This window comes from Podarcis tiliguerta (assembly GCF_965153285.1).
Source record: "Podarcis tiliguerta genome assembly, chromosome: Z".
NCBI classification, from domain to species: Eukaryota; Metazoa; Chordata; class Lepidosauria; order Squamata; family Lacertidae; genus Podarcis; species Podarcis tiliguerta.
The window spans coordinates 23,959,526-23,984,822 of record NC_139553.1 but is presented as its reverse complement, the minus strand read 5'-3'; the positions used below and the strand labels follow the sequence as shown (position 1 = coordinate 23,984,822).

At 45.3% G+C, this 25,297-nt stretch overlaps 1 protein-coding gene across 3 annotated transcripts in view; it reads left to right on the top strand.

Moving 5' to 3' along the window:
• The first annotated feature begins 7,948 nt into the window (after positions 1-7,948).
• The window catches only part of LAS1L (LAS1 like ribosome biogenesis factor), a 47,729-nt gene continuing 30,380 nt past the window's right edge, over positions 7,949-25,297 (top strand). The window contains exons 1-8 of one of the 3 annotated variants that reach the window (XM_083423712.1): positions 7,949-8,132; positions 9,050-9,280; positions 10,662-10,787; positions 11,960-12,029; positions 12,219-12,300; positions 15,830-16,018; positions 20,831-20,877; positions 22,444-22,553. In XM_083423712.1, the coding sequence (XP_083279838.1) occupies positions 9,099-9,280; positions 10,662-10,787; positions 11,960-12,029; positions 12,219-12,300; positions 15,830-16,018; positions 20,831-20,877; positions 22,444-22,553 (806 nt within the window). In that variant the 5' untranslated portion in view covers positions 7,949-8,132; positions 9,050-9,098. Of the gene's footprint in view, positions 8,595-9,049; positions 9,281-10,661; positions 10,788-11,959; positions 12,030-12,218; positions 12,301-15,829; positions 16,019-20,830; positions 20,878-22,443; positions 22,554-25,297 lie in introns of all 3 variants that reach the window. The other 2 variants (XM_083423713.1, XM_083423711.1) reach the window with 2 other exon arrangements.

Below are 25,297 nucleotides of genomic sequence, written 5' to 3'. Positions count from 1 at the left end.
CTCTTATATATCACTCTCCATTTTCATTTTCTACATTCATTTTCATTTTTATTACCATTATTAAATATTTCAATACATCTTTTATCTTATTACTACTATCCCTCCCCCAGCCCACCTACAAATGTGTCACAGAAAATGTGCCCCCTTTTTGCTCTTCAAAATATCACAAACCTATTTAATGCTAAATCATAATTTACTGCTATATCCAAATGAGGCCATTGCCTGCTACTCACAGTTTTTGTAAGTGCTTGTTTTTAAATTAAAAAATAAAACCTGGAATTTTTATTTGTCTTTTTTAAAAAACAAAAAACAAGCACTATTGATGAGTGTTTCTTCTTAACTGAAGGGTGTTAACCTATTAGTTAGCTCACTTTGCATCCACATAGCCAATAAATGTTGAGCTTGTTCAGAAAGGAGAAATTGTGGGAGGAAAAAGAAAGATCCTTCCAGCAACTAAGGCTGACAACCTGGCCTGGAAATGAAAGCTCTTTGGTGTGTTTTGCTTCTCCATTGCTGATTCACACCACTCCATTGCTGAAATTTGCTGTGACGGCCAGGATTGCTCATGGAACTTATTAAATCATCATTCAGCGAGGGGCCTGGCATTTCAATCAGATGGGAGGATGGCTGCATTTTGTGTAACTCAAGAACAACAGAATGGACTACAATGCTACAATTCAAACACAATGACAGCCATACTGGAAATGTGTCTGCATAACGAATTCCAAAGAGGCAGGCTATGTGAGTGGGTTGCAGAATAAACAACAGAGAACAACGGCTAAGAAATTTTGTTATGACACAAGCTTCTACAGGGCTAGTTCACTTTGTCATGTGCAGGCTTATGCCATAATGTTTATGTTAAGATATGTTAAGATGCCACAAAGCTCTTGTTTTTGTTATGTGGTGGAGGCTCCATGAGGTGGTATAATGCTTGAAAACGTCTCATTGGGCAGATTGTCAAATGTGCACAGGGACATAGGAAGCTTCTGAGTCAAGCCATTGATCTACCTTGCCCAGGATTGTCTGTACCACGGTGATGACCCTGAGACACTGTTGGGCTACAGTTCTTATCAGCCCTAGCCAGCATGGCCAATGGTCAGGAATGTTGGGATTTCTTTTCATTCTGAAAAGTAGGATGCCTTCGAAGATAGGTTTGTCCAATGCAAAGAGAGACATATGGCCAACATACTTGCCCAGCACAAACCCCTGCATGTTTCCTGAGAATTAAGTCCCACTAATAGGACTTGCTCTATTGGCTTTACTCTCTGTATTTAAGGTCAGCTGTCAATATTTTGCAGGGGGAGATTCAAGGGAATACTGAAGATTTTGATTTGTGTAATTAAAATGTCATCCTAACACAACAAATTCACTTTTTAAAAACCATGACTAATTGTAGTTAGGAAAGTGACAGGGAAATGCTCTGAAAGTGTGGATGATAGAATCAGAGAATTGTAGAGTTGGAAGGGACCCGGAGGATTATCTAATCCAACCCCCTCCAATGCAGGAATATGTAGCTGTCCCATACAGGGATCGAACCTGCAACCTTGGAGTCATTGGATGAATGAATAACAGGAAGATGTATAAACACAGCACAAACAAATCAGGCTGAATGCTCACGGTCATATAACCTCCTGACAAACAAATCGGAACACGTGATCAATAAAACCAGGCATACTCTGCATATGCTTTTTGCAAGCAAATAATAATAATTACTTGCATTTACACACCACATTTTCTCTAAGGAGCTCATAGTTTGCCACCATGTAGAGATTGCAGTCCCAATCTCTGACCCAGGGTGAAGGGACTGGGAACATTACATCTACCCAACTCCAGCAGCAGCACCTCAAAGGACCAGAAAATCGACTGCTAAATGCAGTTTTTATGGCTTAATTTGATTATGAACAAGCTGGAGGCTAGAATTTTTAGGAAGGAGCTTTTGATCATCCTTAATTGGCCTTGGCCAATGCTGGCAGCAAACAACATTCACCCCCAAGGAACCTGTGTGCTGCTGTCATTGTCTCCAAAGAGTCAGAAGGAAAAAGGGATTCTGCTACAGAGGAGCCTCCTCCTTTGTCCTCCCCACATGTCTAATGTGTTACCTACAAAAAGCTGAAGGATGCTTACAGAGTAATTAATTTGTTAGGAGGCATTTTTCAATTTTGCAGCCTCTTGGGCTTGTAAAAAAAAACCCAAAAAACTTTCCTTGGCTGGCAAATAAGCATTAGCTGTAATCTCTCTCACAGAGCCGTGCCTGCCTAAATCAGATTTAAAGACAAATTTAATTTAATTGTACTGAACTATCTTCTGAACCCAGCTTTTGGGACACTCTCTGACACTGGTGATCAAGTGTTCCTGCTTTTGAAACGTGCACAATAACAGGTTGAAGTCATGCAGCCCTCTCTGACCAAAAGGATCATAAACAATTGCTGCCAGCAGAGCAAAGATCCCTCTGCAGCAGAGTGGCATGCAGTTATGAAAGTCTCTCAGAGTTCTGCATCCCCTGGATTGCTAGTACTGTGAAAGAAATTATGTGGTTTTCTGGTGAAAGGGTCGGGGAAGGGGGACAGTGTTAATGCACATGCTTTGCATGTGAAAGGTTCTAGGTTCAATTCCTTGCCTCTCCAGTTAGAACACACGTGGGAAACCTTTTTCAGTCTGCAGGCTGCATGGCACAACCATCTAAGGGCCACTTGGCAGCAGTGGTTGGGGCCTGAAGCAAAAGTGGGGAGGAGGAACAGACATGACTTTTTACCTTTGAAAGGAAAAAGTCAGGGATGGTGATAAAATTTGTCACCACACCTGCACCAGCCTACCCAGGGTGGGTTATGACAATTCAAAATTCAATCTTTGTTCAAAGTATTTTCATTAACAACAAGAGGCAAATACAGTGGTACCTCTGGATGCGAATGGGATCCGTTCTGGAGCCCCGTTCGCATCCTGAAGCGAACACAACCCGCATCTGCGCGTGCTGCGATTTGCCGCTTCCGCGCGTGACGTCATTTTGAGTGTCTGCGCATGCGGCGAAACCCGGAAGTAACACGTTACATCACTTCCTGGTCGCCGCGGAGCATAACTTGAAAATGCTCAACCTGAAGCATATTTAACCCGAGGTATGACTGTACAGAAAAAATAAATAAAAGATTGGTTTTTAAAACCAAAGATTAGTTGTCACAATTGTCAATAAAGAAATGTAGAATGCAGCTGTGATTTACTAAGCTAATAATAAAGCATACTGAGAGGGAAAGGATGTGTTGTCTGTAATTACCAAAGGGTTCCATGGTCTCAGTCCATTTCAAAGAAATAAACAACACTGGGCTGTAATAAATTAGGACACTTGTATAGATCTGTGGTACCTGACATTCCTGAGTCGCTGTGTTTGTATATAAAAAGATCAAATGAGATCAAATGGCAAAGAAGGGATCTTGATCACTTATGCCCCTGGGCACTTTTGCTTATGCAAGATCTTTCCAAGAAGGGCCAAGCCTTGGAATAGCAAAAATCAAGATTATTGAGATCAAAAGCCTTCCAGGACTTGGCAGCTGTGGCCTGGGCCCCTGTCAAAAGATGCCATACCATTCCTTGTTATTCAGGTCTCGATCCGAATTTACAAACAAATTTAAAAGAGTCAGACAAGGGAAGGGATGACTTGTTTGTCTTGCTAAAATTCAATATTAAAAACAGTTAAAACAAATTGCAGTCACAGGATGGGTCGTGAAAACATAAATCTATGCTGACAAAGTCAGGTTAAAGATCTGTGTCTTCAGCATACCACAAAAACTATATAATGCAGGTGCCAGATTTAGCTCTTTGGGAAGGGATTTATACATCCATAGAGCTGCCAGAGAATGCCCTCTGCTGGGCTGCTAATATCCCACCTTCTGAGAGCAGTAGATAAAAATGCCTACTGGGGCAGGCGGCACTTTCTGCTATTTATGTATGAATGTAACACAAGCTTAGTTAACACTGAACTGCACTTTATTATTGATGAGGCCTCGGAACCTGCGCAGAGTAGAAATTAAAGTCCTCCAGCCAGGCCACACCTGTGAGTTAACTCTCTAGGAGTTGGGCTCCTCGGTCGTAGCTGATTCTCTTAAAACAAGGGCAAATGCCAGATACAGTGGTACCTCGGGTTAAGTACTTAATTCGTTCCGGAGATCTGTTCTTAACCTGAAGCACCACTTTAGCTAATGGGGCCTCCCGCGGCTGCTGCGCCGCCAGAGCACAATTTCTGTTCTCCTCCTGAAGCAAAGTTCTTAACCCGAGTTACTATTTCTAGGTTAGTAGAGTCTGTAACCTGAAGCGTCTGTAACCTGAAGTGTATGTAACCTGAAGTACCACTGTATTTAGTTGGCAATGCATTCATTACAGGGAGGTGGAAACATTTGTTTGTTTGTTTTGGTGTAAATTTGGGGGATTAGACTGCATGATGTCTGAGTCCCTTATAACTCTTGGGGTCCTGAACTTGACAAGGGTTAAAAATCTAATGGAGGATTCAATTGTTGAGGAAGCCAGGCCAGCTTCTTGGTGAGTCAAATCTGTAGGGTTCTTAGTATAACAAAGGAAGTGGTCGGATGGTCATTTGTTATGGATGCTTTAGCTGATATTCCTGCATTGCAGGGGGTTGGACTAGATGGCCCTTGAGGTCCCTTCCAACTCTATTTTATGATTCTATGACCCCCAAGAATCCTGTGAACAATAGTTCAGAGCTCACAGGTCTCAGCATCCTACACAAGCAACTCTTTCTAGGATTCTTTTTTGGGGGGAGGAAGAGGGGTAGAATGTTTTAAATGTGCTTTAAATACATAGTGTGAATGCAGCCTTTATGTAAATCTGCTGCTGTACATCCTTCCTTGGTTCCTGCCCTGCTTTGCTCAATCCCTTTAGTGAGGCACAAGGGGAATAAACTGGAAATGCTTTTTGCAGGCTCCTAGTTTACTACTAATCCCATTATGCCTGATCAAAAAACTAATGGAAGACCCCCAAGGGCATCATGGTTTTTAATAGTAGGTATTTAAACAAGATGCTGTCTTTACAGTATACACTTGTGCATTTCAGCTTTTCCTTCATTATGCGGTGGGATGGACAGGGGGTTTTCTTGCCACACTTCCAGGAACACTTGCTTAATACAATGTGTGAGACCAGGCAGGGCAGAGGGCCATGAATATGGTTGGTCTGCAACATGGAACATATCAAGCGATGAAATTTCCCTGTTTGTACTGGTGGTTATTAGTGATCTTTTGCCTACTTAGCCCTTCCCCACCTGCTTCCCACCTGCAGATCACACCCCACCCCAGAGCTTTTACCCACTACACAGTATTCCTCTCCACTATTTCTCCCATGCAAAATATTCCTTAGTGCTGCTTTGGAGAAGTTTTTGAGTCCTGCAAGGTCACTGTTTCCTCCTCCTCCTGCTGCTGCTGCTTGGAACCATGCTACTGGAGGTCTAAAGTCAGAGTGGGCAAACACAGTAATTTATTCTCAGGGAGAAGCAAGGAACTGGGGAATTGACTTTAAACTCTAAAGAAATTTCAATGGGTTGGTTGGAAGTGTGAGGTACATTGGTCCAGGATGCCTAGGTTTGATTGTTAATTGGTCATTTCCTCCCTTTTCTGAGGCTGTGAGGTTGGGTGTTCAGTTTGCAATTATTCTTTTCAATTTATTTTAAAGCAGCTGAACTGCTTTTTTTTTAAAGGAAAGCACTGCAGGGCTGTTGTGCAGCAATGGGGCCAGGAATGGCATGGAAGAGACTCTTCTGAGTAACATCTCTTCTCTACACCCATGTCTCATAGATGGTTCAGGAGGATACCATGGTTAATGGTATCAAAAGCCAATGAGAGATTTTGTTAGAGCTTCAGGGTCATATTCTCCCTCTCCCAATAGTTGTCATTTACCAGGGTGACCAAAGCAGATTGAATCCAGATTGAAATGTGTCTACATATTGTTTTCTCCAGGAACACCTGCAGTTGTTTCACAATGGCTCCCTAAATTCCTTGTCCCAAAAGGTGGTATCTACGACAGAGCAGTAGTTGTTAAATGCCATCTGGTCCAGGGTGGGTTTTCCCCCCAGGAGTAGTTGAACTATCACCTCCTTCTATGTGAGCAACATCACTCCCTCATGAAGGGCAAGGGTGCAAATGACACGTTGTTGGGTACGTATTCACAAACACCCTGCCACCATCATCAGGCTACAAAAGCTGAAACTGATCCCACAAAACGTGGCTTGATGGAGTGCTTGAAACCTATATTGGAAATACAGTACATCAATCATAGCATCTAGCTCACTATGGAGATGAATAAACCTTGCCTCCCTCCCTCTTTTTCTTTTTTCTTTTCCTTCTCCTCCTGCGATGAGGCTACATTTTAATATTTTAATGTTCCATTATTTTAATGTTGTATTTTACTTTTGTTTTTAAGGTGTAATCATTCATCTTGTTTTTATTATTGCTTGTAAGCCGCTCTGAGCCCGGCCTTGGCTGGGGAGGGCGGGGTATAAATAAAAAATTATTATTATTATTATTATTGCCCTCAAAGTGCCTAGCAAGTAACTCACAGAAGGTCTCTGAAGTGTCCTGGGCCCACTCCACTGATGTAAGTGCCAACAGCCTGCTGACCGCCCTGAAAAACTCCACCAACTGATCTCTTGATGATGACTTGGAAGCAACAGAGTAGGCCTGCTTTGTGTTTTCACAGTCACAGAGTAGGCATGATTGCCTGTGTTTGGATATCTTTGCGGTGGGACTTCCACCACCTATGCTCTGTCATCCTGCCTGCCTGCTTCATCTCATGTATACTCTGCATTATATCAGGGGAACTCAGGAGTGATCATTTCCATGTCCCTCTGAATCTCACTGTTGCATAGCGAGACAAGGGCCTTGGTAGGACTGCCAGTCCTGTTGTAAAATTCCTTAGAGAGTGCTGGAGTCTGTACGCATGGGCATGTTTAAAGATGCATCTTCAGCATAGGAGAAGCTGAGCCAGAGTAAGCAACAACTGAACAGGAAGAGTCAGCAGATTTTTTATGCACTTTCAAATTTTGAGGGGACATTTACCCAGGCCTGCCATCACCCACCTTCATGGCCAAGTACAGTACGGCGCCTGCTTGGTCCCAACAGGCAGAGTTCCAAAGTGTAGGTGCTGCCACACTAAACAATCTTGAGTACTTGGTATCAAAAGGCATTTGGGGGGATTCATTCATATAAAGCAGGTTTCAGTCTTATGAATCAGGGAAATTACTGCCAGGTTATAATATGGGCAGGGCTGAGAGGGGACTGTTGAAAACAATGGAGGGGTTCAAGGATCTGGTGTAGCAACAGCAGCTGCAGGGGATCCCCTGCCATGACTTCCTAACAAATAATAGCTGAAGGGGAGGCACTGGAACCTGGATCTCATTTTTGTGTGAAAAGTTGTATGTGTGGGGGGGGGGGGGGGTTGTTCTTTAATCAAAAACTTTTGCTAGTGGTTGCGCCTGGAGGATACCAGGGTTCCCTATTCCCACTCAGCTACTGCCTCTCGGCCTGAGGTATTACAGGGTTGTCGTGGGGATATAAATCGGGAACGGGGAGAGCCAGGTACATCAGCCTGGATGAAAAAATGGATGAAGCCTAAATAAACTCGTAAGATGCTTATATCTCTTACCCACCTGAGTCACCTCTCAGTACTGACGCCTTTCACGCGAGCATGGCATGCTTCTGCGCTTGCGCCCCCGCCTGAGGAAAACATAGAGGCTTCCGCTCAACCCCAGCTCCCCTTAAAACCCTGGAATCCTGTGCCGTTGCTATGGGCAACCGTCACTTCCGCCCAGGTGAAGACCGGCAACCACAAACACTAAGCCTGGAAAGTCCCGGAAGCTCAGCCGCTGGGGACAGTCTTGCCGCAGCTATGTCTATGCCTACTCCCTCATATCCGCTTCCGTGTCGCAGGGGGCGCCGCGCACCAATCAGATTGCTCCCTCGCTTCCTTCGCCCCGCCCCTGCCGCTGTAATTGGTCTTGCTTTGTCTCCCGCTCGTTTTCTTTTCCCCTCGGTCGGCTTACTATCTTCTTGACTTTGGAGGGGCTGGGGAGCCTCGCTCCTCTTCAGCAGGTCCCCTCGGCGCAGAATATAAGTGTGTGCGGCGGGTCTGCTCAGCATAAGGTGGACGTGGGGGACGGGATGGGTAGGCCGGTGGAGTGGTTACAGGCGCCTCACACACCCTCTTCCCAAATAGGGCGCAGAGAACGGCGCTGGGGACCTAAGTGGTGGTTTTGCATCGTATGTGTATATGGAACACCTCCCTACACGGGTATCGCCGCACAGTGTGTGCGTGTGTGTTGTATGTACGTCAGTAAATACAGTATGTGAATGTATTGTGAATGTATCGTAGGAATTATTGTTCCATGTGCTGGCGGCGGCCTTGCAGTAGTTCAACTCAATACAACATAGAATCACATAAATACTACTAAATATAGCGATCCTAATTTATAAACTTTTATGTGTATTAGTGTATATGTTTAAGTGTATACATCTGAAATATTATGTATTTTGTGTGATGTATGTATAATGTGAAGGTATGAATTGCTACTGAGTAAATGCAGCAAAAGCAGCAGAGACTTGAGTGTAAGTGTGTGTGTGATATATTTATAGAGAGCGCATGCAAAACTGTTTGTAATTGTCATCAGTGTATGATTTTAGTGATTAACAGGATCTTACCAGGATCCAGAGCTGTATGAATATTTTAAAATGTCTCTTTTTACATTTATATATGCATCACACAAAAAGGTGTGTTTATTTATGTGTGTATGGTTATATAGATAAATGGATATAGGACTGCCACAGAAATGCAGGAAAATAGCATCAAGTATAGGCTAAAAAATTTAATTGTGTTAAAGGTCTTCAGGATGTTCTTTGGTTTATGTTACAACAGAGCAGCACAGCTGCCTACTGGAAGTTGATGTCCATGCTGACCTTTGAACTTGTGTGGGATGTAGCGACAGCACTTGTCAGCTTGAGAACGCATATGAGACATTGACTTTGGTGTGTTTCAGCTCACAAAAGTTTTGTTTTATCCTTAGATCTGATAGTGTTGGATCTGTGGAGGTTGTTGAAGAGTGTAGCCGCAGCATGGCTAGTGGTCCCAGTAGCACAACCCCAGGATGGAAGCAGGTGTCTTGGCGGAAGAGGCCACAGAGTGTCGTGGCTTGGGAGAGCAAAGCTGAATGGGACCAAGTGATGGTGGGCCTATATTGTGGGGACCGTGAGATACAACAGGATGCGTTGGACCGAATATCTGCTTGGAAAAGCAGGTAAGAGGGAATGTGAACAGCTTATAGAGACAGCAAGCAGTGTGGGGAGGTACCTGAAGTGCAAGGGAAGGATGGCAGGGGATAAGGTGAGTCAGACTCTATCCCAGAGCTTTCCAAACTTTACATGTTGGTGACACACTTTTTAGACATGCATAATTTCGCGACACAGTAATTCAGCAAACTGAAGGTTAAACTATCCCCTTTCAGTCCCGGGAGAAGTGCGGGGAGTATTCACATGACACATCTACACACTGCAGCTGACACACTAACGTGTTGTGACACACAGTTTGGAAAGCTCTGCTCTATCCTATGATTGCTGGGGTGAAGACCTCTGTCCACTCCTCTGCTTAGCAGCACCTATTCTTTTCTCAGTCCCAAGCTCTTGGCTTTTCTCTTGAATTTAGATCAGTGGTTCTCAAACTTTTTTCTCTGGGCCACACTTTCAGGATATAAATTTGCTTGCACCTCACTAAATTTTTTATTGATAAGAAATGCATTGGAAAACAAAAAGAAACAGCTCCCATCAATGCTTGCTTTATAACATAGAACATGAATACTTTATAATATGATCATGGGACATCCAGAAAATATAAAACAATGCAGCTACATAAGAAACATGAATCATTCTCGAAATATAATATAAATGAGCTTCTTACATATATATCTTAAGTACAGACTCAGTAAGAGGTGTGAGTTTGCTTTTGCCGGGTAATCTCATTTATATTAGGTCTAATTTGAGAGAAACAAACTCATCAACACAAAGAAGACTTTGTCTTTTCTGATCTTTCATATTTGTTGAAAATCCCTGTTCACAAGAATTAAGTTGTGGAGAACTGTAGAAGAATAGTCAATGCTCTTGAAGAGGCATGGATTCTGCTTCTGGTTGCATATTCAAAAAATTTTTTTTTGATACTATACTATACTGCACTGACATGTTTAAATGTTTCTTTGAATGTTCCTGCCACATGTACCTTCCTCTGCTGCCACACCCTTTGAGAACCACTGTTCTAGATCAAGGGTGGGGAATTTATGGCACTCCAGATGTTGCTGGACTACAACTCATGTCATCCATTGGCCACGCTGGCTGATAGGATTTGGAATTCAACATTTGCATGACCACAAGTTCCCTACCCCTGATCTAGATCCTGGTCAATTTCACACAGTGCCTATCTTTGGCAATTCCAGATTTAAAAAAATGGCATACTTAAATAATTTTATTTGTATGCCACTTTTCCACAGTTCAAGGAGTTCACAGGTCTCCTTGAGGAAGGGGTTTTCTTAAACTCAGAGTTTGAAAACTTCTCTAGGAGGTAAGTATATGCTTTTTGTCTTCAGAATGGAGACAATCCTGACCTCACTGTGTTTCACTCTTTAAACCTAGGTATGGGCATAGGATGCCATTAGCTGTGGAGTGCACTGCGGATCTGATTCGTTGTAAACTCCTAGATGCCTCTGGTGTTCTGAAATCCCATGAACTGGTCCTTACGTATGGTCTAGCTCTTGTGAGGTAAGAACAGGGAAAGAAAATTGGAGGGCTGGAAAAGGTGTTTGTGCTAGTCAGTAATTCCACGCCCCTGGTGTTAAGCAGGGAGAGATTAGGCTTTCTTTGTAGAAAGCTGCCATACCATTATAGCATTTTCAGTCTATATATAATTCATAATTGCAGTATGTGTTAAAATTCCAACCATTAAGTTCTTGGGTGTTGTCTCCAGCTCAGGTTTACCCACAACTGAAATTCTGTTTTGATTTCAGTTAAGGTGAATAAAGGTTTAGTAACTGAGTTGGCACATAGGAACCAACAGGTTCAGTTCTAGCTTGCATGAGAGAACTTTAATACAGCCGTTCAATTAGATTTAAATAATAAAAGCAAAACCAGACAATCCAAGATGATTGATTTAAGGCATTTCACATTTTTAGAACTGCAGATTAGAAAAAAAGTAAAGTGTAAGGTTCCCAATTCCTTTAGATTAAATAATCTTTTTGGCAGCTGACACTGTTTGAGCCCCCCCCCCAAAAAGTCACCCACAACTTTCTCTTATGCTAGCGCATATGAAGCTGCTCTATAAGCTACAAACCTGTTTGCATCATCCAGCAACCATCAAATTTTGGAATTATATGACTGGTCTTCTATAAAATTCTGAAATAAATAGAGCAATATGATCCTAGGTGAATTGTATAAAGGGTAATGCACAATGCCTTTGATTCAGTCTGATCCTCATATATGAAGATGGCCCTTTATTCGTCTATTAAGAATTTACCAGTCAGATATTCTGTGTCTGTAATTTGAAATCAAACTTAAGTATTTAAGTCATGTTTTGATTAGTGTTGTGGGGCAGAGCTGATAGGTCTAAGAGAATTCTGAGTATGTAATAAATTTGAAATGTTAATTTTAATCTTACAGTCAGAGACATGCACATTGTGCTCATACTGATTAAATCTGATGATACCCTTTAGTGTACCACATCAGATATTATTGACTTAACTTTTATTTATTTTTTGTGGATTCACATTCAGTGGAGACTTTCAAACAACAGTTCAGGTTCAGTTCAGGAAAACAAAATAAAGCTTTATTCCAGTTTTATATTTTGACTGCATTCCTGGAAACATTTTTTTCAGACAAATGTATCATGAAAAACTAGACTCAGTTGTGTATTGGGTATTTTTTTCTTTCATGTGCAGGTTTGTAAACCTCATCACAGAGCGGAAGCAGAAAACGGTCGTCATTCCATTGAGACGCCTAGCAAAAGAGGTAGGAAGGTTCCAGAGAATTAAGTCTCTGCAGGCTACAGACATCACACATGCACACACACACACACACACACACACAGGCAGGCAGTTGGATAATGATGACACAGATAGTATTCATCTCCATCGAATGTGAAGGAGGTCTTACCCCTTGCCCCTGTGATGTTAATGACCATTTGGTTCTCTTTTATAGCTAAACATCCCAGTCTGGATTGTGAACCTTCGTCATGATTTGACCCATGGCAACCTACCTCACCTGGATGCTTGCCAAAAAGGTGAGTGCAGTTTTATATAGTGCTATCTGTGCCCATTGTGTGGGAGAACGGGCCAGACTCTAGAGGCTCCCACCTGGAGAAACGGAAGCAGGGGTAAATGGGAAGAATAGGTGACAAGGCGATTTACAAATAATTAAAATCAATTTAAAACTGAAAACAACAAATACATTTAAAATGATTCTGAACCTGTAACAAGACTCATGGTAAAGATGCATTTATGCAGCCGGGGAAGCCTGTGGGAACAAAAATAGCTCCCGGCCTATAGAGTGAGATGAGCACACAACCCTAGAGTCTGTCAAGACTGGCCCGTACGGGCAGGGGTACCTTTACCTTCACGGGGTATAAAAGGGGATATAGTTATGTGTACTTAGGCTTAGCTGGAATGCAGTACGAGGGTAAGTGGGGGCCGGGTTTGCTAAAGGCTTCATGGAAGAGGTGTGTTTTGAGGAAGGGTTAGAAGCGAGGTATTTCAACCTGACACAGTTGAAGGCAGACAGGTTGAAATTGCACAAGGCAAAGCAAAGCAACGCATAGAGTTACCTGGCATAGAAAAAGCTTTTAAGCTCTCTGCCTTGGGGGCCAAAGCCTGCTCAGCTACTCTTTTGTGAGATCTTACAGACCATTACTAGCCTTCCAGAGCTGGCTCACTGGTTGGGCATCCCCTCCACTCCATGCAAACTATGGAGCTTTAAAGTTCTTTTGTTTGGATTAAAGGTAAAGGGACCCCTGACGGTTAGGTTCAGTCGCGGATGACTCGGGTTGCTGCGCTCATCTCGCTCTACAGGCTGAGGAGCCGGCGTTTGTCTGCAGACAGATTCTGGGTCATGTGGCCAGCATGACTAAGCCACTTCTGGCGAACCAGAGCAGCGCACGGAAACGCCGTTTACCTTCCTGCCAGAGTGGTACCTATTCATCTACCATATTTTTCGCCCTATTGGACGCACCGGCCCATAGGACGCACCTAGTTTTCAGGGGGGGAAATCAAGGAAAAAAATATGATTTCCCCCCCGCAGCTCTGGGAGCAGCGGACAGGCTGCACGCAGCCTGTGCGCTACTCCAAGACCTTCTCCCTGCTTCTGCGGGAGGTGGCAGAATTTCCCCACCTCCTGAAAAGCCCACAGGAGCCCTGCGTGACTCCTGCGGGCTTTTTGACCAGGAGGGAAAAGGGACTGAAATGGCCAGTCAGTCCCTTCTCCCTCCTCAGGGAAAAGCCCCCAAGAGCGGCGCGCTCTTCAAAGGGTGTGCGGCTCCTGCGGGCTTTTCTACAAGGTAGGGGAATTCCCCCACCTCCTAGAAAAGCCGGCAGAAGCTGCGGAGCCCCTTTAAACAGCGTGTGGCTTTTGCCTGCTTTTGCGGGAGGTGGGGGAATTCCCCCATCTCCCGCAAAAGCCCACAGGAGGGAGAAGGGACGGACTCGGCCATTCAGTCCCTTCTCCCTCCTCAGGGAAAAGCCCCCAAGAGCGGCATGCAGTTTAAAGGCTGCGCGGCTCCTACGGGCTTTTCTACGAGTTGGGGGAATTCCCCCACCTCCTAGAAAAGCCAGCAGAAGCCGCGGAGCCCCTTTAAAGAGCGTGCTGCTTTTGCCTGCTTTTGTGGGAGGTGGGGGAATTCCCCCATCTCCCGCAAAAGCCCACAGGAGGGTTGGAGAGTAGCGGGATGGCATCGCACGCCTTCCCGCTGCTCCCCATCTTCTGGGGCTGGCCATGGGGGAAGCACTGCTTTCCCCCCCGCCAGCCTCAAAGCCGGGTTGGAGAGTAGTTGGAAGGCGTCGTGCACCTTCCCGCTGCCCCCCATCCTCTGGGGCTGGCGATGCAGGAGGCGCTGCTTTCCCCCACCGCCAGCCTCAAAGAGCAGACTCTCCTGGCTTCAGCGGAAGCAACGCAAAGCCTCCGGAGCGCAGGCTTTGGAGGCTTCGCGTTGCTGTCGCTGAAGCCAAGGGGCCTGCATTTGCCCCATAAGACGCACACACATTTCCCCTTCATTTTTGGAGGTCGAAAAGTGCGTCTTATAGGGCGAAAAATACGGTACTTGAACTTGACGTGCTTTCGAACTACTAGGTTGGCAGGACCTTCTGATCAGCGAGCCCTAAGCTCTGTCGTTTAGACCAAAGTTCCACCCGCGGCCCTGCTTGGATTACCTGGCATGAAAAGAGCCTGTCTGCCTTGCTTTCTGGGCATGAGCCAATCAGCATGTAGCTCCAGGAGTACTGGAGATACATGTGGAACCAGTCTCGTGCTTTTGAGGACCTGTTTGATCAGAGATAACATTGGGACAAAAGAGACATTTAACTCTTAATTCCACCTTCACCTACTGATCTTCAGCCCCAGTGGGCTGCTCTGCCTCACCAAATGCCTAACCGCTAAGAGCAGTACTTTATTATTTCCAGCAGGTGGTGCTGTGCATTTAGGGCTTGGTAAATGCTTTCACCAATAGAAAAACTGGATGGTCTGAAGATCTGGACAGGTAGAGTGTTCATTTGTAGGGGAACAGAAGGCAGTACAGTGGTACCTCGGGTTACATACACTTCAGGTTACATACGCTTCAGGTTACAGACTCCACTAACCCAGAAATAGTGCTTCAGGTTAAGAACTTTGCTTCAGGATAAGAACAGAAATCGTGCTCCAGCGGCGCAGCGGCAGCAGGAGGCCCCATTAGCTAAAGTGGTATCTCAGGTTAAGAACAGTTTCAGGTTAAGAACGGACCTCTGGAACGAATTAAGTACTTAACCCAAGGTACCACTGTAGAGCATCACTCTGTAGATGGAAGAGAGGAAGTGCTAGCCTGTCTTTTTGCTCCAGCGGAGCCCCATGCTGGGCAAAAATTTGTTCCTGTCCAACTGTATGATTCTAATTCTACATACAGTGGTACCTAGCAAGACGAATGCCTCGCAAGACGAAAAACTCGCAAGACAAAAGAGTTTTTCGTTTTCTGAGTTGCTTCGCAAGACAAATTTCCCTATGGGCTTGCTTCGCAAGACGAAAGCGTCTTGCGCCTTTTTTATAAAACCGTCAATGCATTCCTATGGGAAACCGTCAATACACAGTGGTGCTTCGCAAGACGAAAAAATTCACAAGACGAAAAAACTCACAGAACGAATTAATTTCATCTTGCGAGGCACCACTGTAGTACCTTCCTTCCATAGACAAGTCTAAGAACAAGCTCATCCAGATTGTGATCCACCAAGCTAGTTACAGTCATTATTTTACATTGTAGAGCACCATAAGTCCACTGGTAGGAAGGTAGTATATGGATGTAATAAACCATGTGAAGATTCATATTCTAGAAAGAACAAGAATGTATTTTCTTGGTGCCTAAAAGTTGACAGTGTTGGCACCAGGTGAACCTCCTTTGGGAGAGCATTCCATAACAGAGGGGCAGCCACTGAAAAGACATGCTCTCTTGTTGCTGTCCTCTGCACATGTTTCCCTATATGGAGCAGTTATGAGAAGTTACTTGTAAATCTTTCACTTGACCAGGCTGCCTTTGTATTTCTATCTTCTCTATACTGTATATGTGTTGTCACCTCCAGGCTGTGATGTTGTCCTGGAATGGCTCCGGCAAACATATTGGAGCCGCCAGTTGGCCAATAACCTAGTAAGAGGATATGAAGAGGATGAGGATGAGGAATCGCCACTAGCAGGTACCGGGTTCATCAGCAGTATAACGGAGCCTGAAAAATTGGAGTCCCTTGACTGTCAGGGAAATGTGATGTTTCAAGGTGAGTATAGTCACCATGTGGATACACACTGCCACTCAATTACAGCTATGCTAAAATCCTGGATTTCTGCATTGTTTTCTTGAGGCAGGAAGCTGGGGGCAGAGAGAAGAAAAAAGGAGCTAGAGGTCAATGGTATGAACCTAGTAACAAGTCTGCATCTGTGAGAGAAGTTGAGGCATGGAATTGTCAATTCAAATGGAAATTGGGGAGATGAAGCTAGGCACCTTGGGCCCCTAAGAAGCTTATAATACTCTGAAGGGTTGGGGAGGTGTTGCCATTAGATTTAAAGAACTTATTCTCCAGTGTTTTACCCTTTCCTCCCCCACCTTACCCAACCTTCATCAATATGGCAATTAAGCTTTCATGCTCAGTGTGAGCCCCAAACAGCGCTACATGGCTCCTGGTCATCCCTGAGCAGGAACACTCATTTTGAAATACAGATCCCCCTTTGTGTTAATTAATGCCAATAGGTAACTACTCGACTAATTAGAGTTTATTGAGCTGTTGATATTATAAGCAGAATAATTAGGCTGGGAAATAATAACATCAATGCCATCAATGGAGGCTAGTATAAGGCTCGGGATTGCTACTGTGGAGGGGCAAGGGAGGTGTGGCAGTGGGAACAGATTTTATAGGTGAAGGGGATTGAGATACAGATACACTTGTACCCCTTCCGATCTGCGCCCCATCCCAAAGGACGAGGGTAGGGTGAGTAAGGATTACTCACCTCCGTCACTGGTGCTGTGCAATGCCAGGTCTATAGGCAACAAAACCGCCACCATGCGAGATTTCTTCATCTCGCAGGGGGTCGACCTGGCTTGTGTGACGGAGACCTGGGTGCGCGAAGGGGATACTGTTACCCTACGAGAGATGGCGCCCCCAGGTTTCTCCGTCCTCCACCAGTCGCGGACTGTGGGCCGGGGGGGAGGGGTGGCACTATTAATCCGGGAAGATTGTTCTTTCAGGGCTCTACCATCGCCATCGATCCCCGGCATTGAATGTGTTGGCCTAGTGTGGGGTTCCGATGAGAGCTTGGCTGTCTGGCTGATGTACCGGCCACCTAGCGCACCAGCAGCCACCCTGTCAGGCCTACTGGAGGCAGTGGCTGACTGGGCCTTGGAGTTCCCTAACCTATTGATATTGGGGGACTTCAACATCCATGCTGATGCTACTCCCTCCTCACAGGCTCTTGACCTGGTGTCTTCCATGGCGACACTACGGCTCTCTCAGTTTGTTTCAGGCCCCACACATCAAGCAGGCCACACACTGGATTTGATTTTTGGTGCAGGTATAGATGTGATCATGTCCCCTTCGATGAAGGTGCCATGGTCTGATCACTACACTCTGAAAGCCAGGATTGACTTTCCACCCCCACCCTGCTTAGTTGGCAAGCCGATTTGGGCTCGCCCGCGGAGGCTGATGGACCCTGATAGATTCCGTCAAGCCTTGCGGGACCTTGCTCCCTCATTGACTGAGCTTGTTGAGGACTGGAATGCCCAGCTCTTGGAGGCCATCAATGAGATTGCACCTAAGCGCCCTCTGCGACCCCGCAGAAACCAGGCTCCCTGGTTTACCGAGGAGCTCCGGAAAATGAAGTGGGACCTCAGACGGCTAGAGCAAGTATGGCAGGGTGCCCGCGACAGAGCCTCAAGAACATCTTATAGGGTTTTTATGAAAACCTATGAGATGGCAGTGAAGGCCGCTAAGAAGTCTTACTTCTCAGCCTCCACTGCATCCGCTAGCTCTTGCCCGGCGCAATTATTTAGTATAATTAGGTCTTTAACGTCCCTGGAGGGACAGCCAAATTGAAATAACAATTTGACACATAGCTGTGAGTCATTTGTGGGCTTTTTTGCGGAGAAGGGCCTGTTGCTCCGCTGTGACCTCCCTGCCAATTTGGATACAATAACAAAACTGGAGGCCCCTCGACTGTCTTCGGGTCCAGTATTGGACCACTTTGACCGGATATCCCCAGACGATGTGGACAGACTCCTCTGAGCTGGAAAGCCCACCACCTGTCCTCTTGACCTGTGCCCGTCCTGGCTGATTAGAGCGTGTCCAGACAAGGTGCGGGGGCCCCTAAGGGGATATCATCAATTTGTCCCTTGGCACCGGGACATTCCCAGGGGAATTGAAGGAGGCAGTGGTGTGCCCGCTCTTAAAGAAAACATCATTAGATCCTTTAGATCTATCCAATTACCTCCTGGTTTTGAATCTTCGGTTTCTGGGTAAGGTGATTGAGAGAGCAGTTGCTGAACAGCTTGATGGGTTCCTGGATGAAACATTGGCTCTGGATCCATTCCAGTCCAGCTTCCGCTCTGGTCATGGGACCGAGACGGCTCTGGTCGCCCTAACAGATGATCTCCACAGGCAGCTGAATTGAGACGGGTCGGGGCTGCTGATTCTTTTAGACCTGTCAGCAGCCTTCAACATGGTCGATCACAAACTGGACCACCGCCTCGCCAACGTGGGGATCCAGGGCACAGTCCTTCAATGGCTGCGCTCGTTTCTCTCTGGTCGGGGACAGAGGGTGGTGCTTGGGGGGGGGGGACTGTCGTTGCGCCACTCCTTGGTGTGTGGAGTGCCGCAGGGTGTGATACTCTCCCCGATGCTTTTCAACATCTTTATGCGCCCCCTCGCCCAGCTTGTCCAGAGTTTTGGGTTGGGCTGAGCTGTCATCAGTATGCTGATGACACCCAACTCTATCTGTTGATGGATGGCCATCCTGACTCGGTCCCAGACACACTGATCAGATGTTTGGAAGCTGTGGCTGAATGGTTACGTGGGAGCCGGTTGAAGTTAAATCCTTTGAAGACAGAGGTCCTTTGGCTGGGTCGGGACAATATGGGATTGGGGGAACAACTCCCATCTCTTGTGGGGGCGCAATTAGTGCCAGCACTGTCCGTTAAGAGTTTGGGTGTAATCTTCGACACCTCCCTTTCCATGGAGGTGCAGATTGCAGCTATAACAAAGGCAGCATTTTTTCATCTCCACCAAGCTAAGCAGTTGGCTCCTTACCTTTCTCGCCCTGACCTAGCCACTGTGATCCACGCGATGGTCACCTCTGGACTTGATTATTGGCTGCCCATGAGACATTTTGGAGGTCCCGGGCTACAGAGAGGTTAGGCTGGCCTCAACCAGAGCCAGGGCTTTTTCGGCTGTAGCCCCAATCTGGTGGAACACTCTGTCACAAGAGACTAGGGCCCTGCGGGACTTGACATCTTTCCGCAGGGCCTGCAAGACAGAGCTGTTCCACCACGCCCTTGGCCAAGGCACAGTCTGACCCCCTCCTTTGGCGATCCTCGTAGAACTCTGGCCCAGTGGTTGCCATTTGATTTTGAATTGATTTTAGAATATTGATTTTAGCATGCTGTGTTACTTTTATTACTGTTAGCCGCTCTGAGCCTGACTTCGGCTGGGGAGGGCGGGATATAAAGAAAATTTTATTATTATTATTAACCCTTCAAAAAAAAAAAAAACAACCCCACAAAATATTTCTAATGTGTGTGCAGTTTTCTTTGCACGATGGCAGAGGTTACACCAAATATTCCATCATCTTTTAGGGCTGCTGTGGGGAAGCCTTCAACCCACAGAGCCTAATCAGGCCCACTGGGCCTCCCCATTTGGCTCTCCAAGCTGTTTTGGCCAAGCCACACCCAATTGCCCCACAGTGGACATCTAGTCCACAGGTAAAAGATCCTGCTTGCTGCTGAAAGCGGGGCTTGCAGGCACCAGCTGTGCCTTAACCTGATCTGATAATCTCTACAGCATTCGTAAAGGCACAGGGCTTTGCCATAGTTGGCAATCAGCTGATTTTCAGCACCTTAAAAGCTCTGTGTTTGCCTGCATTGCTCAATTCAAAGCACATAGTGAAAGGAAAATGTTCATCTTAAGCTGTTGTGACATCAGAGTATTGTCTTGTTGCTAGCCCCACTTGCTTGATAGGTTTGGTCTGCAGGAGTTGGTGCGGGTAAGGATATGGCCCACTAATCACCTTCAGTTCTTCACCCCTGCATTGAGTCATGCCGAAGCACTGAAATCCTGGGGCTGGGGTTTGCTGGAGATGAGGGCGTGGAAAGCATATTAGATGTTAGTTCACCATTTTTACCCTCATTGTACATGCCTTCATGGCTACTAGCTGCAGGGCTTTTTGGCATCCCTGCCTGAAAAAGGCTTCAGCTTCAGAAGTATGTCTCAATTAAAAGCAGCCATGCAGTACAGGTGACCTGCCTTAGTAGGAATTTAAGTAACTTTGGGGCCTAAATGGAGCCTAAGTGTATGAAATGGTGCTGATGTGAAGAGGATGATAGTCATTCCTGCAATGCAGTGTATTACCCAGATCAGCCTTCACCAGTCTGGTGCTTGAGTGCCCTCTACCTGTTTTGGGCTACAACTCCCATCAGTCCCAGTTAGCATGGCCATAGGCAAGGGCTGACCTGGATGATGCCCAGTGCTTCTCATTTACTTCTGAGGAAATGTCACCCCATCAAGAGCAAGCCACTACCCATCCATCAGGTATAAGGAACCACCCACTTCCACTGCCTCAGTCATATCTGAATTGAGCTTCAGTTTATCAGCTCTCATAAAACCATAGAATTGTAGAGTTGGAAAGGGTCTCAAGGGTAATTTTGCAGGGGGTTAGACTAGATGACCCTCAGGGGTCTTATGATGGAAAGAGTTCTTATGATGGAAATAATATCTAGTTATTTGTTAAATTAGCATCTTGCTGTTTGAAGAAATGGTGCTCAGGGTGTTTTGCATTTCATAGATTTCAAAACAATTACTGTCTGTCTTCTTTACTTGCCTTCCCAGAGAAAGTCGTGGAACTTCTGGTTTCCTATAAAAATCAACAATTTGAGGTAAGTTTCACAGATTTGTACTTCCTGATTCATTTTTGAAGTAGTAAAATATAAAGTTCAAGAAGTTTTGCTCTATATACCACATTATATTTTTCCTGGACCTTTTGACAATGCATCTAGAGAATCATACTGAGGACTAAATTTCAAATAGGGAATTGCGCTCCAAATGTACATACTATATATCATTTAGATGTCATGTTAGAAGGGTGGAGAACCTCACCAGTGGGGTCCAATTCAGTCCGAGAGGCCATGCCTACTCTCCTATCAGCTGACGCCACTTGAGAGAGTCAGAAGGAATAAGGCTGCATAGTGTTGGGTTCAGGCTCACAAAAGTGTTGCCTTCATGGAGTTCTTATGCTTGAACACAGCACTAAGTAGCCCTGTAAAGTGATTTTGGGAGTGGGGGGAGAAACACATTTATGTTTTGCCAATTAAAGCAGCAAAGCTGCTGTTACTTGTAAACTCCAGCCTTGCTTCTCATGTCCTTGTCAGTGGCAGGGAGTGGGGAAGAATGCAGTTTGCCAGCCTCGTTCAGTGCTCCCAAAAATGCTGGAACATATGGCTGACACAGTATCCCTAGTGGTGTGGTTCCTAGGCAGAAACTCCATGGAAAGGATTTTGACAGCCCACCTGCCTGTCCAATTTGACCAGCGAGGCTGATCCCGATAAGGATCTGGCCCGTGGAGCCAGAAAGTTGCCCCACCCCAGTTCTCATCACTGAACATAATAAAGAGGTAGATTGATTGATTCCCCACCCTTTCTTACTGGTACAGTTCATGAAAGCCCATAACTTCTGCACTGGCAATGGATGAGTAGCAATGGATGACCCATCCCTGAACGCTGATGGATAGATCCAGTGAGGCTATTTTTCACTGGCTGCCTTACTCCTGGTTTCTTTTTTACCGTTGGTGTTGTACAGCACAATTCCTCCTGTTTATTTATATGTTCATAAATATCTATATTGCTGTGTCATAAAAATGTATCCAAGTGGTTTACAGCAATAAAACAAAAAATGGTACAGTACAATAGAAACCATATTAAAAGGTTAAAAACAGATATCAATTAACTGTTGTGGAACATTTTATATTTTAATTGCCTACATAGGCATGACAGAATATAAAAAGTTTCAGCAGTGGCTATTTAAAAGTTGTCACAGAAGGCACCTGCTCAATCTCTGTTGGCTGAATGTTCCCCAGGACTGGTCCAGTGAAACTAAAGGCTCAGTTTCTTGTTGGCAAAGGATCCTCACCAACTTAGGGAACAATCCAAGATGCTCCTGCAGATTATCTCAATTATCAAGCTGGGGTATAAGCATTTAGGCAATTCCCAAGGTGTCCTGGACCTAAGTTATTCAGAGCTTTGCAAATTAATGCAGGGACATTGAACTTGGCTTAGTATTAGATGGACACCCGGTGCAGCTGTTTTAACAGTGGTGTCATGTAATTCTTGGCCAGATGCCCTCATCAGCAATATGGCTGCAACATTCTGGAGCTTCTGAACCAGACCCAAAGGCAGCCCCACATACAGCAATCCAGCCTGTTAATTGAGTCTTCCTCTTTGTGTTAGGTTCTCCAGCAACAGCAGGACATCAATCAGGTCTGCAAATTGTGGTACAACTCTTCCGCAGAGATACAGTGGATTGTGGCCCAGGTGAAAGAGTTGTTCCTAGAGAACAGGTAAGGAAGGACTTTAACCTAGTTGAGACTGAGACCCACAGTGGCAGGTGTCTACCGTGCCTGCAAGTACATAGAATTTGATGCATTATATTTCCCAATTAGATACTATGCCATGGTAACAGAGCCCCTCCTATGAAGGTAGGGGAAATCAGCTTGCATGTGTAAATACGCAGGAGCAGCCATGCAAAGTTACACCACAGTGTTTTTTTCTACGAGCCTTGAGCAGAGTGAGGGGATACAAATAGCAGACACAGAAGCATACCATTGGTCCTTCTAGCTCAATATTTTTTAAACCAACTGGTAGCAGCTCTCGAGGATTTCCAGCAGGTTGCATTCCCAGTGCTGCCTGGAGATACCAGGCATTGACCTGGGAGATTCTGTATGCAAAGTAGATGCTGTACCACTGAGCTATAGCCTTTCCCAGGAGCAAGTACTGAACATGAGGCCTAGAGCTGTGGGAGAGCTGTCCAGTAGGAACTGAATGTCAAGAGCGGATGCTTTGACAAGAGACCAGGAATATTAAGGGAGCTGACAAAAGGTCAACGTAAATGAACTCTCCAAGCCCTTTCTTCTGCTAAAAAATTGATATTAATTCACTGGAAACATAATACCATGGTTCCCTTCAAACAATGGATAGAAGATATGATAACTATGGCAACATATGAATGGATTGCTTTTAGACACAGATTGTCTATGGTTAAATACAATGATATTTGGAATCCATTCATAGAGTATAATGTCTTTTAAATAATTTTAAATTTATTGGATTAATTGTACAGTCGTACCTTGGTTGTTGAATGCCTTGGTACTTGTCTGTTTTGGCTCCCAAATGCTGCAAACCTGGAAGTGAGTGTTCTGGTTTGTGAACGTTATTTGGAAGCTGAACATCCGACGCAGCTTCCAATTGGCTGCAGGAGCTTCCTGCAGCCAGTCAGAAGCTGCGCCTTGGTTTCTGAATATTTTGGGAGTCGAACGGACTTCTGGAACAGATTCTGTTCGGCTTCTGAGGTACCACTCTATTACTTATGTACCCATATAATCCACTGCATACTCTTTTGGATTGTTTTTGTTTGGTTACTTTTCCTCTCCCCCCCCCCCCCCTTCACAGTACAGTGGTACCTCTGGATGCGAACGGGATCTGTTCTGGAGCCCCATTCACATCCTGAGTAGAATGCAACCCGCGTCTGCACGGGTCGCAATTCGCTGCATCTGCGCATGCGTGTGACGTCATTTTGAGCGTCTGCACATGCGCAAGTGGCAAAACCTGGAAGTAACGCGTTCCATTACTTCCAGGTCGCCACAGAGCGTAACCTGAAAATGCTCAACCTGGAGCATATTTAACCCGAGGTATGACTGTATTCACATTTCCTTTCTTTCATATTATTTTTTCACAGAAAACTTTTAATAAAATATAAATACAGTGGTACCTCGGGTTACAAACACTTCAGGTTACAGACTCCACTAACCCAGAAATAGTACCTTTGGTTAAGAACCTTGCTTCAGGATGAGAACAGAAATCGTGCTCCAGCGGCACGGCAGCAGCAGGAGGCCCCATAAGCTAAAGTAGTGCTTCAGGTTAAGAACAGTTTCAGGTTAAGAACGGACCTCCAGAATGAATTAGGTACTTAACCCGAGGTACCACTGTAGTTTTAAAGGGGAGCTGTCCAACAGAACTCAGTTAACTGTAGCTGGGGCTTCCCAGAGAGCTTTGCTCTAAGCACTGAACAGCTGAGGGCTGACGGTTTCATAAGGAGACCTGATGACTTCCCTTCCTGGATTGCTTCAAGGCTATGATTGGAGCATGTGCTGGCCTTGTCTCCTTTTTCCAAGTAAATGGAATGAAATGAGAGACTTTGGGATGTCTAACGTGCACCATTTGGGCTTAGGCACAGTTGTTCTAGCTTTAAATGTTTGTAGGAAATAAGATTTACCATGACATTTCTATCTTATCACACCCTGAGTCCTTCTGCTTAGTGGCCTTTTGTGGGTGCCAATTGACTACTTTTTCCATAGTATTTAGACCCATTAAGGGATTCTGGCCCAGTTTGAACAAAACAATACAGTACTCTTCACTTGACATTCTCTCTCATGTGTGTTTAGGAACTGAATGTGTGCATTACCTCCCTGCACTCTTTGGTGCACCTGTCCTATCCCCAGATATCCATGAATAGAATGTTTTGTGGGTAAAATATACATAGGCTCAGGTTGCCAGCTCTCTGCCTAGATTTTATCTGGGCTATTGATTGTAGTGTTCAGGTTCATGCACATTTGATTTTACACATGCACTCACTATTCATATATTCCCATTTGTGAACACGAGAGGGGGTGAAAGGTGCAGTCTTGCTCCCATGTGTAGGGGGGAAGAGTATTGTCAGGACCACCATGCTGTGAAGGAGAGAAGGTTGTGTCAACCTCCTAAATATCTGCAGAAAACGAACTTGTGCCCTCTTATCTCTGCAAATTGTGGAGTTCTCATAGCAACTGTTCTGTTTGCATTATTCCCTGACAGCGCAGAAGATATGCTTCAGTGTTCTGCTCTCTTATTTACATTTCTGAGACCTTCTTTTAAGCATGTCCTGCTGTTTCTTGATAAAGCGGAATTTGCTTTTGGCACTTAGCATTTCAGCAGGGCCTCCTATTTTCTAGTGATGGGCAACAGGAAGTGTAGGAGGCGGCTCTGCAACACAGGTCAACCACCCCACCTCTAGCTTGCTTAGGAGTCCTGGATGAGAGAACACACCGCA